Here is a 14047-nt window from a genome sequence, read left to right as displayed (position 1 = left end):
TGGAATGCTGACCGTGACTCAGCATACACACACACAGGTGCACACGGAGCCTGCCGGAAATGGAGCCAGGGCTCTTTGCTTACCCCCACTTGCCCGGTTTGCTTTTTGGTCTATCTAAGGGAGTATGTCCCCCCTCACGTTCAGTCTTCCTGACCAGTTAGTAGATGCCTGGGTATAGGTTAGTATCGTCTAAGATCTGTAGTTCTAATGTCTTGGGCCATCCATGTCCGGGGTTGGGGGATACCGGTATCTGGACCTCTGTACACCCAAGGTTTGCAGAGTTCAAGATGACAGTATATGACACAGAATCCAGCTATTTCTGCTTTGCTTTTTTTCCTGCAGTCTTTGCTCCAAAAAAATAAGCAAACTATTCGAAGCTCTTGTTAAATTCACCAAAGCTCTGAAATCCTCCAAAATTATTACAAGCCTCACAACTAGATTGCTTTCAGAGTTTTAAGATGATCCAGAGTTTTTGTGTGGTACATGTAATATTTATATTTTATTTAGTATTTATATTTTATTCTAAACTATGGCAGAATGTAAAAAAAAAAAATTGTGGGAAAATGGAATTAAAAGATACGCTTGGGTGCAAAAATGCCTGAGATGCATTGTGCTTCCCCCCCCACCGAATAATACATGTCTTCCATGAACTTTTGGAAGACTATATGTGCACTTAAGAACATGGAGCTAAGGGGCCTGGCACAGTGGCCTAGTGGCTAAAGACCTCGCCTTGAACATGCTGGGATCCCATATGGGTACCGGTTCTAATCCAAGTGACCCTGCTTCCCATCCAGCTCCCTGCTTGTGGCCTGGGAAAACAGTCAAGGACGGTCCAAAGTCTTGGGATTCTGCACCCATGTGGGAAATCTGGAGGAGGTTCCTGGCTCCTGGGTTCGGATCGCTGCAGTTCCAGCTGTTGTGGTCACTTGGGGAGTGAATCATCAGATGGAAGATCTTCCTCTCTGTCTCTCCTCCTCTGTGTGTATCTGACTTTGCAATAAAAATAAATACATCTTTAAAAAAGAAAGAATATAAAACAAAAAGTACATGGAGTAGGAGTCAAGCAAACAACAGCGTTTTGTGGGTATGTGTGCTGGCCGTACCAGAGGCATTAGTAAGGGACATGCAGGAAGAGCTTTGAATGCCAGACCTGTGAGTTTAGACTTTACTCACAAGCCATACGAGGTATCTGCTTTTCTTGTTTACTTAAGATCTATTTATTTTAAAATTTTGCTTGTTTATTTTGTTTTGCTTATCTGTTTTGTTTGTTTAAGATTTATTTATTTTTATTGCAAAGTCAGATACAGAGAGAGGAGGAGAGATAGAGCGAAAGATCTTCCATCTGATGATTCACTTGCCAAGTTGCTGCAATGGCTGGAGTTGAGCCAAGGCTTTGGGCAGTCCTCAACTGCTTCCCCAGGTCACAAGCAGAAAGCTGGATGGGAAGTGGAGCTGCCAGGGTTAGAACCAGCACCCATATGGGATCGCAGCGCATTCAATGCAAGGACTTTAACTGCTGAGCTACCATGCTAGGCCTGCAAGGTATCTGCTTTGATGTCAGCTCTGAAGAATCGTGAATGGAAGTGAAAGCTTTGTTGCATTCACAAACTTGCAACATTTCCAACATTCTGGTTTGTTTGTTTGTTTTGCTTTTAAGAATTCTTTATGGGTGGAGCTGAGCTGATCCAAAGCCAGAAGCCAGGAGCATCTTTAGGGTCTCCCTTGCTGGGATATGAACCAGCACCCAAAATGGAATCCCGGCATGTGCAAGATGATGGCTTTAGCCACTAGGCTACCTAGTTGGGCCCCCACATTCTGTTTTGAGCCTGAACTAGATTGCCACAAGTCGAGGGTCACTCTCCTGTAACTGAGCATATTGCTATTGTATTCAAAGTAACTTTCTTTTTTTTTTTTTTAAGATTTATTTATTTTTATTGCAAATTTAGATATGCAGAGAGGAGGAGAGACAGAGAGGAAGATCTTCTGTCCAATGATTCACTCCGCAAGTGACCACAATGGTTGGTGCTGCGCCGATCCAAAGCCAGGAGCCACGAGTCTCTTCCAGGTCTCCCACACGAGTGAAGGGTCCTAAGACTTTGGGTTGTCCTCGACTGCTTTCCCAGGCCACAGTTACAGAGCTGGATGGGACATGGCTCCACCAGGATTAGAACTGGTGACCATATGGGATACCGGAATTCAAGGAAAGAATCATTAGCCGCCACTCTCAATGGAGCTGCTGGATCAGGAACTGTGGTAACAATCTGAAGACCTGGTGTGGGATTAGTACTGGACACAAGGGGAAGTTCATGCTCCTATCCTTGCCTGCTTCCTCAAGGCTTCTTAGCCACACAACTTTACAGGGAGGGTTGAAAGATAAAATAGAAGCTGTCCAGTTCAGTGTGAATTTCAGAGCAACAACACATACGTCTTCCATATAAACATTTCCTGCACAATGTTTGAGGTATATTTATTCCTTGTGAAAAAAAAAATACTAGCTTATTTGCAATGCAAATTCACCTGGAGTCCTATTTGTTTTAGCATTTCCCTAAGCCTGGCAGTGAACTCAGAGGGATGGAGGAGCTGGGACTGGGTCTGAAGTTGACGGTCCTGCAGTTATAGCACTGGAAGCTGCTGCCTGTCTCTGGTCCCTCCACACCCTCCCCCAGGGTGACTTAGGGCTGGCTGGAGCCATAAATTGCAGGGGTCCACTTGTGTGGGGAAAAGGCAGGGCTGGGATGTTGGTCAGCACTAGAGGGAGATTGGGACAAAGGACTTTGTTTGGGCTGCTTTCTCTGCATATCTCTGGGCCTAACTTCCACCACGAGGCTTCCTCAGATGCCTTTGCAGTGCGGTATACCTGCTAAACTACAGAAAGGACTCCTCTTTCAGAAAGTCTTCCAAGACAACCTTTCCCTGTTGCCTCCCAGTCTTGCCTCTGGCCACCATCCTCCAGTGTGCTGGCATCTAGCTCCATTCACGATGCATCCCGGGGCATCCCAAGCACCTTCTTGTTGTCGAATCTGCCTGCTTTTTGTTCCCAGAAGATCTAGGCCAAGTAGTCTGACTGTCAAAGAGATAGTGCCTGAGTTTTCAGCTTATCATCAAAATGGGAGGTGCAAGCCAACAGTTGATGCCCTGTTGACGTCCTTTTTGTTCTGAACAAAGTGCTAGACATTGCTGCCCATTGTAAATGAGTTTCTTTTGTTCCTTCTGCCCTTTGTCCCCTTCCCAGAGAAGGTGTTTAAAAGGTACCACTTCCACAGTTTTCTCTGATCTTTCCTCCCTTGAAGCACCCTCCTGTCACTCTGGCAGGAGACCTCTCTTTCATTTTCCCTTAAATAAATCTTTCTTTGCACATTGAAAAAAAGAAAGATTAAAAATAGACAAAATCATTCTTGATGGGCTGGGCAGGATAAGCAACCCATATGAGAGCCTATTCAGATCCCTGGTGCTCCATTTCTGATCCAGCTCTCTGCTAATGTGTCTGGGAAGCAGTACATCTTTGAGCCCCTGTCACTCATGTGGGAGACCCAGGCTTCCGATTGTGACCCGGCCCAGCCCTGGCTTTTGTGGCCATTTCGGGAGTGAAGCACCAGATGGAAGAGCTCTGCCTCTCCTTTCTCTCTGTTTTCTTTCTAATAATAATAATAACACTAGTAATAATAATAATAATAATAATAATAAACCAACTTCAAAAATGAATAAAAATAATCTTGAGGTTCCTGGAAGAATTGCTGTGGCAAAACTGGTCCTCTCGCCTGGTTTTGCTATGAATGTTAGAAGACAGAGGAGAAATTGAGTACCCAGTGCCCAGAGGTGTGGTTGGAGATGAGGCTGGAATCCCTAAGTGTGTGTGTAGGTTTTTGTGCCTCTCTTCTGGAGACACAAAAGCAAAGTCTAGTTTGGGGTTGGCTTTTTACAAGCATCTCAGGAGATTCTGACTTGCAACACAGTTGGGAACTTTCTTGTGTTCTGGAATATTCCCATGATCTCAAAGCCCCTTCCTGTGTTCCCATTGTGTCCACACTAACCCTACTGCCTGGGAGCCTGGCTATGATGTTTGATCTTTGATTCCCGAGGTCACTGGTTCCCACAGTACAGGGATTTTAAGAAATTCCTAGGCTTTTTAAAAATTTTGTTTTGTTAAAATGTAGATTTCTACCAAGTCTCTAGATAAGAAACTCTGGCTCTCTGTTACATAATGGGGTGATACTAAATGATGATGAATTGTCTGCTTCTCTTTAAAACAAACAAACAAAAAAAAAAAATCAAGAGATTGGAAGAAAGAATGTTGCATGCTTTCAACATAAAAAAGTGTTCATTGTTTGAGAGAATATGTATCTTTCCCTTGAAAATAACATTATACAATACATGAAAACGTTATATGAAAACATTATATGGCACCCTATACATCTGTATGATGTTAATGGGCCAACTAAAAATGTCAGAAGTATAGATTCTCGAGTCCCATATTTGGCAGTTTTTACTTAGTAAGTCTAGAACAAGAGACAAAAAATGCCCACCCAATTCAGTCTCTTGTCTGGCTCCTGGTCAACCACACACGTCTGGCAGAGCCAAAGCTTCCAACTTGAAGGCTGAAATGACTTTGTCCAGCATGGGTTGCCAACGCCCCAACGGCTGTTTGAACTGCAGCAGGTCCAAGGTGGGATTGGGAAAGTGTGTTTGTGGGAAGGAGATGCTCCCGCACCCCCGGAGAACACTTCACAACCTAGTACCAAATACTGAGTCCCGGCAGGTGCTCAGCTTTCCCTGTGGGGTTCAGCCTGCTCGGAACCCACTTCCCTTGGCCTTTTTCAGGGGCATTTCTTGCTTCTTGGTTTTTCTGGCTCATTTCACTCTGTGTGCTATGGTTTTTGCCCTTATTCTTTCCAACTGAGAGCAGCTGTTCTATCTGCAGTCAAGTTGGCTAGCTTGCTTGGTGCAAGGGGACTGACAAAGAGAGGGATCAGAAGAAATGAGGGGAGCTGTTTGCTATCTTCCCCATTCACACTCCCACACCCTTGCCCCTTTTTGGGAATGCCTCCCCTTATAGACCTTCTGATTTCCAGAATGGAGTATCAAAGGGTTTGTGTGTGTGTGTGTATGTGATGAAGGCTCACCAAATATCCTTGCCGGGCGAAATGTTGGCATTGAAGGCATCACAGCCATTAGCCTGGCCGGCACGACACCCGAGACCCTTCTGGATTTGCTGGCCCTTGTGGCCCTGTGGTTGCTTAGTAGGCTGCATTGAGCTCAGCAGTTGGGAACCTTTGGACGGATCTGCAGGGAGAGGCTGGGACATGTCCTCAGAAATCTTTATTTACAGACTCAGTATTATACAGATACAAAGTAGTGAAATTAAGATAAGGACTCTGGGAGTCAGCTTCCTGAGGCCTCCACATCTGTTATGAGTGCTGGTTCGTGTCCTGGCTGATCCACTTCCCATCCAGCTCCTTGCTTGTGGCCTGGGAAAGCAGTCGAGGACAGCTCAAAGGCTGCACCTGCATGGGAAACCCGAAAGAAGCTCCTGGCTCCTGGCTTTGAATCAGCTTAGCTCTAGCCACTATAGCCACTTGGGGAGTGAACCAGTGTATGGAAGCTCTCTCTCTCTTTCTCTCCCCCTCTTTTTCTCTTTGTAAATCTGCCTTTCAAATAAAATAATAATAATAAATAAGAGAAGAAATTCTTAAGGACTTTGGAGCCACAAGATCTGGCTTCAAATTAAGTTCCATCATTTAATAGCCATGCGATTGTAGGAGCCATAAAGTAAGTTCTTTCCCATCTTACATGTAATTTGATCTTCACTGAATTTTGTAGCTCATTCCCCTGGGAGTCTGGTAAAGGAAGTCTTTTGACTACATTTGGGAAGCCTTGGGAATGCTAAAAATGGCTGATTGGGATTAAGAGTAGACACAGAGTCCCATTCATTTCTGTGGGAAGCCATTCTTTGGGCTTTCCTGAAAACAGTAACACTTTTCACTTACCCATCCCTAACGGCAACACCAGATTCTTGCGTGGGTCCTGAGTGAGAGTGACTTTGCTGAGGAGTTAAGCCAAGGAGGTTGCCATGGATATCCTCCCTCACACCTTGAGGCTTGAAGAGGACAGCTTGTGAACACCCTGCGGCCAGGGCTTCGTTGGGCTGGCTCCACTGAAGAGCAGTTCTGGAGGCTGCGCTGCTCACAAGCACTGGGTCCTCCCCGAGATGCTCATAAGTGCATCCATTGTCAAGTGTGCTGACCACAGCCTTCGTGTCTACCTCAAGCTGAGAAGACTCCTGGAGGACCTGGATTTGTTTTCTTAACTCTGGGTACCTTTTCTTCACCTCTGAGGTGAAGATGATCGAAGTCCCTGCCTTCTCAGGTGGTTTTAAAGACCAGAAGGGACTTAGAGCAACGTCCAGTGTGTGGTGTGTGCACACGAGCTGCTCCACTCTCTGCGTTTTCCTTGAAGTGAGGGAGGCCGGGACGCCCTTTCCCTTCGGGGTCAGTTCTAGTCTCAGCTACTAACTCACTGTATAGGTTTGGACAAATGATCTCTTTCTCCAGGAATACAACTATTAGTTCTTCTTCTTCTTTTACTTTTTTTTAAAGCTTTATTATTATTATTTTTTATTGGAATGTCAGATATACAAAGAGGAGGAGAGACAGAGGGGAAGATTTTCTGTCTGTTGATTCACTCCCCAGTTGGCTGCAGTGGCTGGTGCTGTGCCGATCCAAAGCCAGGAGCTCGGAACCGCTTCCAGATCTCTCACATGGGTGCAGAGTCCCAAGGCTTTGGGCCTCAACTGCTTTTCCAGGCCACAAACAGGGAGCTGAATGGGAAGCGGGGCTGCTGGGATTAGAACAGGTGCCCATATGAGATCTTGGACGTGCAAGGTAAGAACTTTAGCTGCTAGGCTACTATGCTGGGCCCTTTTTACATTTTTGAAAAAATATTTATTTTACTTTTATTTGAAAGGCAGTTACAGAGAAAATTGTGGCAGAGAGAGTGATCTTCATTTGCTGGTTCCTTCCCCTAATTGCTGCATTGGTTGGGGCTAAGCTGATCAGAAGCTAGGAGCCAGGAGCTTCTTTCTGCTCTCCTATGTGGATGCAGGAACCCAAAGACCAGAGCTATCCTCTGCTGCTTTCCCATGCTATAATCAGAGAGCTGGATTGGAAGTGGAGTACCTGGTACTTGAACTAGTGCCTATATGGGAGGTTTAACCTACTATACCACGATGCTAGCTGCAACAAGTTCTTAGCATGCTTCCTGTGTTTGTTGAAGGAACTGATGAAGTCACAGAGTTTACTAAATGCTATTGAAGACATCTAGTTACACGCAATAGATTTTGTTTGAAATCTGTTGAGTGACTAAATCAGAGAAGGATCTGCCTGCCGAGGGAGTAGCCTCAGGGGTCACTTCTGGGCTCTGGAGAAATCTGGAGATGGGACAGGATTATCAGAAGGAAAAGGAGAATATCTTCTAAACCTGCTGACCCTGTACGGTACCTCTAGCCAAACCCTAAGGCAGGTGCATAGCTGATCCTGATCTGGGCGTCACCTGAGTACCTTCCAGATCCTGTGTGTCCAGAGCAGGTTAAAAACAGAGACCCCAGGCAATATTGTGTGGCTAACCTCCGCAGCCGCTGGGGAAGGTTAGGAGGGACCCCAGGAGATGGCCCAGGCTAACATTGTCTTTCTCCCTGCCTCCCTCAGGTCTGAATGCTGGTGCTTTCTATGCCTTGTCCACACTGTTGAATCGTATGGTGATTATACACTACCCGGTAAGGGAGCTCTCTGTGCTTTGCTGCAATGTGATTTGTAACCCTGTCTCAGCAGGAGCTGGAGCCTTAGCTCTTGGTTCCCTCTAGCTCTGGGCAGCATGGTGTGGTGGTGTGCTTGTAGGATTTGGAGGCAGGTGATGCGGGGCTCAGCTAAGCAGCAGGATGGGGTGGCTGTGTGACAAGCTGTGTGACCAACACCCCTTACTGGAGTGCGGCCCCAAACAGCACATTCACAGGATTTTTATAGAGGCAGCCCACAATAGCCTGCAAGGTGAGTGGGGAGATAGCACACATTCTCTACTTATCTCTGTTGGACAGCCCAGGTCTGGCTCGTCTCAGGTCCAGCAATTAAGGTAACCACCCACTTATTACTTGGAGCCACATGTAAGATAACCGGATTTGGCCCTTGATTCATGACATCAGTCCTAAAGGTCACATAGGCCGTTTGGCCTGCAAGCTCACGGTTTCTTAGTAACAATGAGCCATGAACAATGGTTGGGACTTTGATTCTGAGGTTCCTCAGGGTAACTCTTAAACCTAAAAATGGACTAACTGGGCATAGATATTTCAGTTTTCCCCACTGATCAGGTAGGAATAATGATGAGTAAGACAGCAGTTTAAGGATGACATGGTTGAAACTCCACCTACACTGGTCACTGCAGAATCCAGGATCACATGCTCATATGTATGACTACATGACTGGGAGAACTCCTACTTGGAGATTTTCTGCCCCCTGGTGGCTCCATCCAGGCTGTCCTGAATGGACACTTCCTAAAGATTGGTGCCAAGGGAGCCTACCTTCTCTGCCTTGGCCCCTTTGGCCAGTGGTGACTGTGCTGGGTCCCAGGTCTCATGCCCTCATTCGGTGATCTTTGTGGCTGTGCATCCCAGGGGGAAGAGGTGAATGCTGGAAGGATCGGCCTGACCATCGTCATCGCAGGAATGCTCGGGGCTATGATCTCAGGCATCTGGCTGGATCGGTCCAAAACCTACAAGTAAGTGGTTCTTTCTGTGGGCCCGGAAACCAGGGAGTCACGTGTTGAAATGACACCTTCCTTAGCAAGGTGAACATGGTGGGCAGAGTTGTCTCTGTTGAGCCCAGTTGATCACATCATTGATGAAGTGTGGGAACCTCTGCTGGCCCTGTGGGGTTGTAGAGAGACACAGAGAATGGACACAAAGGTGGAGCATGGTCCTTTCCCCGCCTCCTTTTTCAAGCAACTGTGAGAAAAGAGAGATGGGGTGATGTGAGAAAGGTCTTAGCTCCAGAAAGCTTGGAGGAACCTTGGAGGATGGAGGAGAGGAGGAGATTTCATAACTCTTGTGCTCCTTGGGGACTCCATGGGGTTAATGAAGGTGCTGTGTGCTTGCTGCAGTTCACAGAGTGTGTGGATACTTTAGGGAGATTGTAGAAAATGGAACCAAAAGATTTTGGTGAAGAAAAAAAATGGAACCTGATGCATATTTTTGATAATATTCAGTTTTCACAAAGTTCTATCTGATTTATGTGAAAGGCAGAATGACAGAAAGAGAGGAGAGACAGAGACAGAAAAATCTTCTGTTATCTGTTGATCTCCCCAAATGCCCACAACTCCATCTGTGTGTCTTCCATGGATGTCAGGAACTCAAGCAGTTAGGCCATCATCTGCTGCTTCCTAGACGCATTAGCAGGGAGCTGAATGATAAGTGGAGTAACAACCACTCTAATAGGCACTCCCACGTGAGACACCAGTGTTGCAAGTGGACGCTTGACCTGTTGCACTACAATGCCCATCTCTGATCAATTGTTTTGAAGGGCTCTTTGGTATCCCTGGATATCAGAAGTTTGGCACCCAAACAAATTTCTCTTTTAACTCCCTTTTCATGAAATAGTTCCTGGTCTTATTTCATTGGTAGGATTTGTGATAGGCGTCTGACCTGAATACCAATGCATTTCTGAGAGCCCAGAGCCATCTTAGCAGAGATAAGTGCTTGATGTAGTAAGTGCTGGGTGTAGTGCTTAGGACTGCATTCCTATACCAGAGTGCTGGGTTTGGTCCTGGGCCAGGTTTCTGATTCCTGCTTTCTGCTGCTGAGTCTCCTGGAAAGCAAAACGCACAGCTTAAGTGCTGAAGTTCTTACTGCCCAACTTGAGTTCCTGGCTCAGGATTTTGGCCTGGACCAAGTAGCTGTTGTAGGCATTTGGGGAGTGAGTTAGTGGGTGGGAGATCTCTGTCTCACTGTTCCCTCTCAAAAAAAAAAAGGAAAAAAAAAGATAATGAAGGAAAAAAGAAAAAAAGTGCTTTCGGGAAAAAAAAAAAAAAGCTTTTAGTGTAAATCAGCTAATCCAGGATGCTGATTAAAAACCTGGACTCCTGTGCTCACTTCGGCAGCACATATACTAAAAAACCCAGACTCCTGGGCCTACTGCATAATTCTCTAGCAAAATCTGCCTGTGTAAGAAGTGAGCTTTTTGGCTACGTAGCACCTATGTCATTGTGGCCATGCTGGAACCCCATACAGGAGGATCTGGCTCTCCACTTCCAATCCTGTCCTGTGCTAATGGCCTGGGGAAAGTAGTGCAAGGTGATCTTGGTGCTTTGAAGGCGAGGACTTTAGCCACTGGGCTACCACATTGGTCCTGGTAACTTTTTTTTTCTTTTTTCTTTTTTTATAAACAGCCATAGGCAGCCTTGGTGGCAGTACCCTGGGGACAGCTGGAGCTGTCCAGTGTATTGGGTGCTCAGTGCGTGCTGGCCCTGGGGGCAGCTGCCAGGGTTGTCCCGCGCCTGGGGCAAGGCTGCCTTCTGGGCTGCTTTGTCCAGCCTGCAAGGTTCCCAGTGTCTGTAGGCGACACAGTGGCAGACCTGTTCTGTGTTGCACAAACACGCTTCTGTGAGGCTGTGCTCAGCCAGGTCTCGCCGTGGCCACTCTCGTCAAAGGTCGATTGAGGCCATGCCTAGGGACGTGGCTGCCTGGCTCACATGCCAGGAGCCTGGCTCGGCTTCATGACCGCTGGCAGAGCTGGCTGCCATCTCTGCTGTAAGCTGCATGCTTCAGGGCTGACACAAGGGCTATCAAGACTGCCCACCCCAGTGCAGCAAATGGCAGCATCTCTGCCAGTGCTGGCTTTATGGCAGGAGAGGGGAGGGGAGGGATTGGAATGCAGGCTAGACTGGACCGTGGGCAGCTAGCTGATTCCTTAGAAAACATCGTGGAAGGAATGGGAGCACGCTTCCACCGGTCCCTGGTGTCACTTAACGTCTAGCTCCAGTGGTTGGCCCGGGACAGTCCTCTCTCTGTTCTCCTGCCCAGGCTGTGAAAGGACAGCCCTCAGTGGGCTGACGGCACTGTGTGACTCTGTCATTTCCACGCCCATTCTCCTGAAGGTACCCTGGCTTGTCCAGCTCTGGAGGCTGGAAAGTGGGTGGAGAGACTCATTTATTTCTGACTAGAACAATAGTAGTTCTTCTCAACTGGTCAGTGGTTTAAGAAGAAGCTGTAGCTAAAATAAATATGGCTCTCAAGTACACTCAGTGTTCTTATGAGACCTTACGAGACCACTTGAGAAAAGCTGGCATGTGCTAAGGTTGCTTTCTGTAAGGTGGGTGGGAGGGAAGTGGGAGGAGCAGGTGAAGCGAGGGTGGGGAGAGCTTCCCCAACCTGGGCAGTTGCTTTATAGCAGCAGCTTAGAAGTGTGTTCTGCAGAAGCTGTAGGCCCGAGTTTTTCTCTATAGGTAACTGCATTCTACATCATTCCCATGTAGAGAAGTAGCAGAAGCACAGGTTTCAGTTTCAGCCCTGGGTTCGAATCCTGGCTCTGCACTTATTTAGAGTTTTTGGATAAGGAACTTAACTGACCTCCTGGGTTTCAGTTTCTTCACTGTGCAAAATAGGGAAAGCCATCTCTTTCTTGCTAGGTTTTTATAAGGGTTGAGTTGAAACATTACACGAATGTAAAGCATTTCGTGGAATCTGGCACCCAGCCATGTGGGTATTAGCTTGATGTCAGCATAGTGTGGCCTGTGGGAGCCTCACTGTGTTTTTGGCTGTAGGGAAGATGTGTGAAGGTTCTTAGCCTGGCATGCTGAAGTTGGTGCAGTGCCTGGGCCCTGCTCTCAGTGGTGCAGATGGAAGCACCAATTAAAAAAAAAGTACTGAGTGTACTTTAGTTTTGAGGGCAGGAGTCAAGGTCACAGTGGGCACGTTAGGGAGGAGAATGTGTGGAGGTTCACGGTGGGCTGAGCAGCAGACAGAACCTGGGGCTGGCTGGCAGTGCTTTCGAGGGGACCGACATAAGGAATGGAAACAGAGGGTGTGGATTTCTCATGTTGGCTTTGCAGCCAGGCCCTTAGTTCAAGGCTAGTTCTTTAGCCTTTTTATAAACAGGTTTTTATAAAAGGAATATTTATGCAGCCAGCACATTGGCTCAACTGGCTAATTCTGAACCTCCAAGCACAACATTCCATATGGGCACCAGTTCTAATCCCGGCTGCTCTGCCTTGCATCCAATTCCCTGCTTGTAGCCTGGGAAAGCGGCAGATGATGGCCCCAAAACCTTGGGATCCTGCACCCACATGGGAGACCCGGAAGAAGCTCCTGGCTCTTGGCTTCGGATCAGCTCAGCTCTGGCCAATCTTGGGAATGAACCAGTGGGTGAAAAATCTTTCTCTCTGTCTCTCCTTAAATTTGTCTTTCCAATATCAAATAAAACATTAAAAATAAAAACAATAATATTTATTTGAGTGGTTAAGAGAGAGGGACAGACAAATTTCCCATCCAGTGTCCACTCCCAAACTGGCTGCAATAGCCAAGACTGAGCAAAGCTTAAGGCAGGAGCCAGCAACTCCACCTGGTTCCAAGTTTACTTGAGCCATCATCCATTGCCTTCCTAGGAGCATTAGCAGGAAACTGGGCCAGAAGTGGAGCTACTGGGACTCAAGCTGGTATTTTGAGGTGCTGTTATTTCAAGCAGCAGTGTCATCTACTGCACCACAATACCAGCTCCCTCTCCTCGTTCTAGCATCTGGACAGAGTTGTTTAGGAATAAACTGTGCAGGAATAGTTGCACCTGTGCAGAAAGCAACAGTAAGAACTCACAGATCACAGTATCTGAACATTAGGTCACTGCCCAGCATTGCTAATGGGTCTTGGGACAAAGCAAACAAGCACAATTGGGTCACTTCTGGGACAGTCTCGGATATCACTGCCACCTGAGTGTGTGGCCCATGATTGTCCTCTTTTTTATTCTCCATTTTTTAAAAAAAGACTTATTTTATTTTTACCGGAAAGTCAGATATGCAGAGAGGAGGAGAGACAGAGTGGATGATCTTCTGTCTGATGATTCACTCCCCAAGTGACTGCAATCGCTGGAGCTGATCCGATCCGTAGCCAGAAGCCCGGAGCCTCCTCCTGGTCTCTCCACACAGGCGCAGGGTTCCAGGGTATTAGGCCATCCTCCACTGCTTTCCCAGGCCACAAGCAGAGAGCTGGATGGGAAGTGAGGCTGCCGTGATTAGAACCCATGCCCATATTGGATCCCGGTGCATGCAAAGCAAGGGTTTTAGTTGCTAGGCTACTGCTCTGGGCCCTCTCCTCTTTTCTTCTCATTGGCAGGGAAGAGAAGGAAAGGGCTGTGCCCTTGTTACCTATGGAAAGGACATGACAAGGATTTGATGCTGTGGAGCAGGTTCTCCAGGGAGAGAACAGGGCTTCACACCTAGGGTCACCTTTTGTAGCACTGCTCATAACATCCTTGAAAACCCACGTGTGATCATCAGTCCAGTGTCTGTCACCCTCATGGGCAGTGAAGTCTGTGACAGCAGGTATCCCAGCCTCACAGAGAGCTTAACTGACGGTGGGTACCAATACGTATTTATGGAATGAATGATTGATCCTGCTCAGGTCAGAAGTGTTAAATTCTCTGCCTCTACCCATAGGGAGACAACCCTGGTAGTATATGTTATGACACTGGTGGGCATGGTGGTGTATACGCTGACCTTGAACCTGGGACGCCTGTGGGTCGTGTTCATCACTGCTGGCACCCTGGGGTGAGTTTCTCTTCTGACATGTTTAAGTGAAAAATGCCATCTCACAGCTCTTGGGGCTGCCGGTTTTCCAGGCTGTAGCGGGGAGCCCTTTTCCACTCTTCTCATGGACTTCAGGAGATGTAGCAATGGCTCCCAGGGACTCGTGAGTCTTCCCAGCGCTTCCCACAGAAGGCAGCCTGGCTGTGCTGTCGGGACGGAGTGGAGCTTGGAGTGTGCCCTTCCAGGGGATAGGAAACCCTCAGTCTCTTTT

The 14047-nt window shown here is 47.3% G+C and overlaps 1 protein-coding gene across 1 annotated transcript in view; it reads left to right on the top strand.

Annotated features, from left to right (window-relative positions):
* The window catches only part of FLVCR2 (FLVCR heme transporter 2), a 57067-nt gene that overhangs the window by 36043 nt on the left and 6977 nt on the right, over positions 1-14047 (top strand). The window contains exons 4-6 of the mRNA XM_040975263.1: positions 7701-7768; positions 8660-8763; positions 13687-13797. Coding sequence (XP_040831197.1) covers positions 7701-7768; positions 8660-8763; positions 13687-13797 — 283 coding nt within the window. The remainder of the gene's footprint in view (positions 1-7700; positions 7769-8659; positions 8764-13686; positions 13798-14047) is intronic.

Source organism: Ochotona curzoniae, unplaced genomic scaffold (assembly GCF_017591425.1).
Source record: "Ochotona curzoniae isolate NIBS_2020 unplaced genomic scaffold, NIBS_Ocur_1.0 contig_2688, whole genome shotgun sequence".
NCBI classification, from domain to species: Eukaryota; Metazoa; Chordata; class Mammalia; order Lagomorpha; family Ochotonidae; genus Ochotona; species Ochotona curzoniae.
The sequence above is the reverse complement of the archived record's forward strand: the minus strand, read 5'-3'. Positions and strand labels throughout refer to the sequence as shown.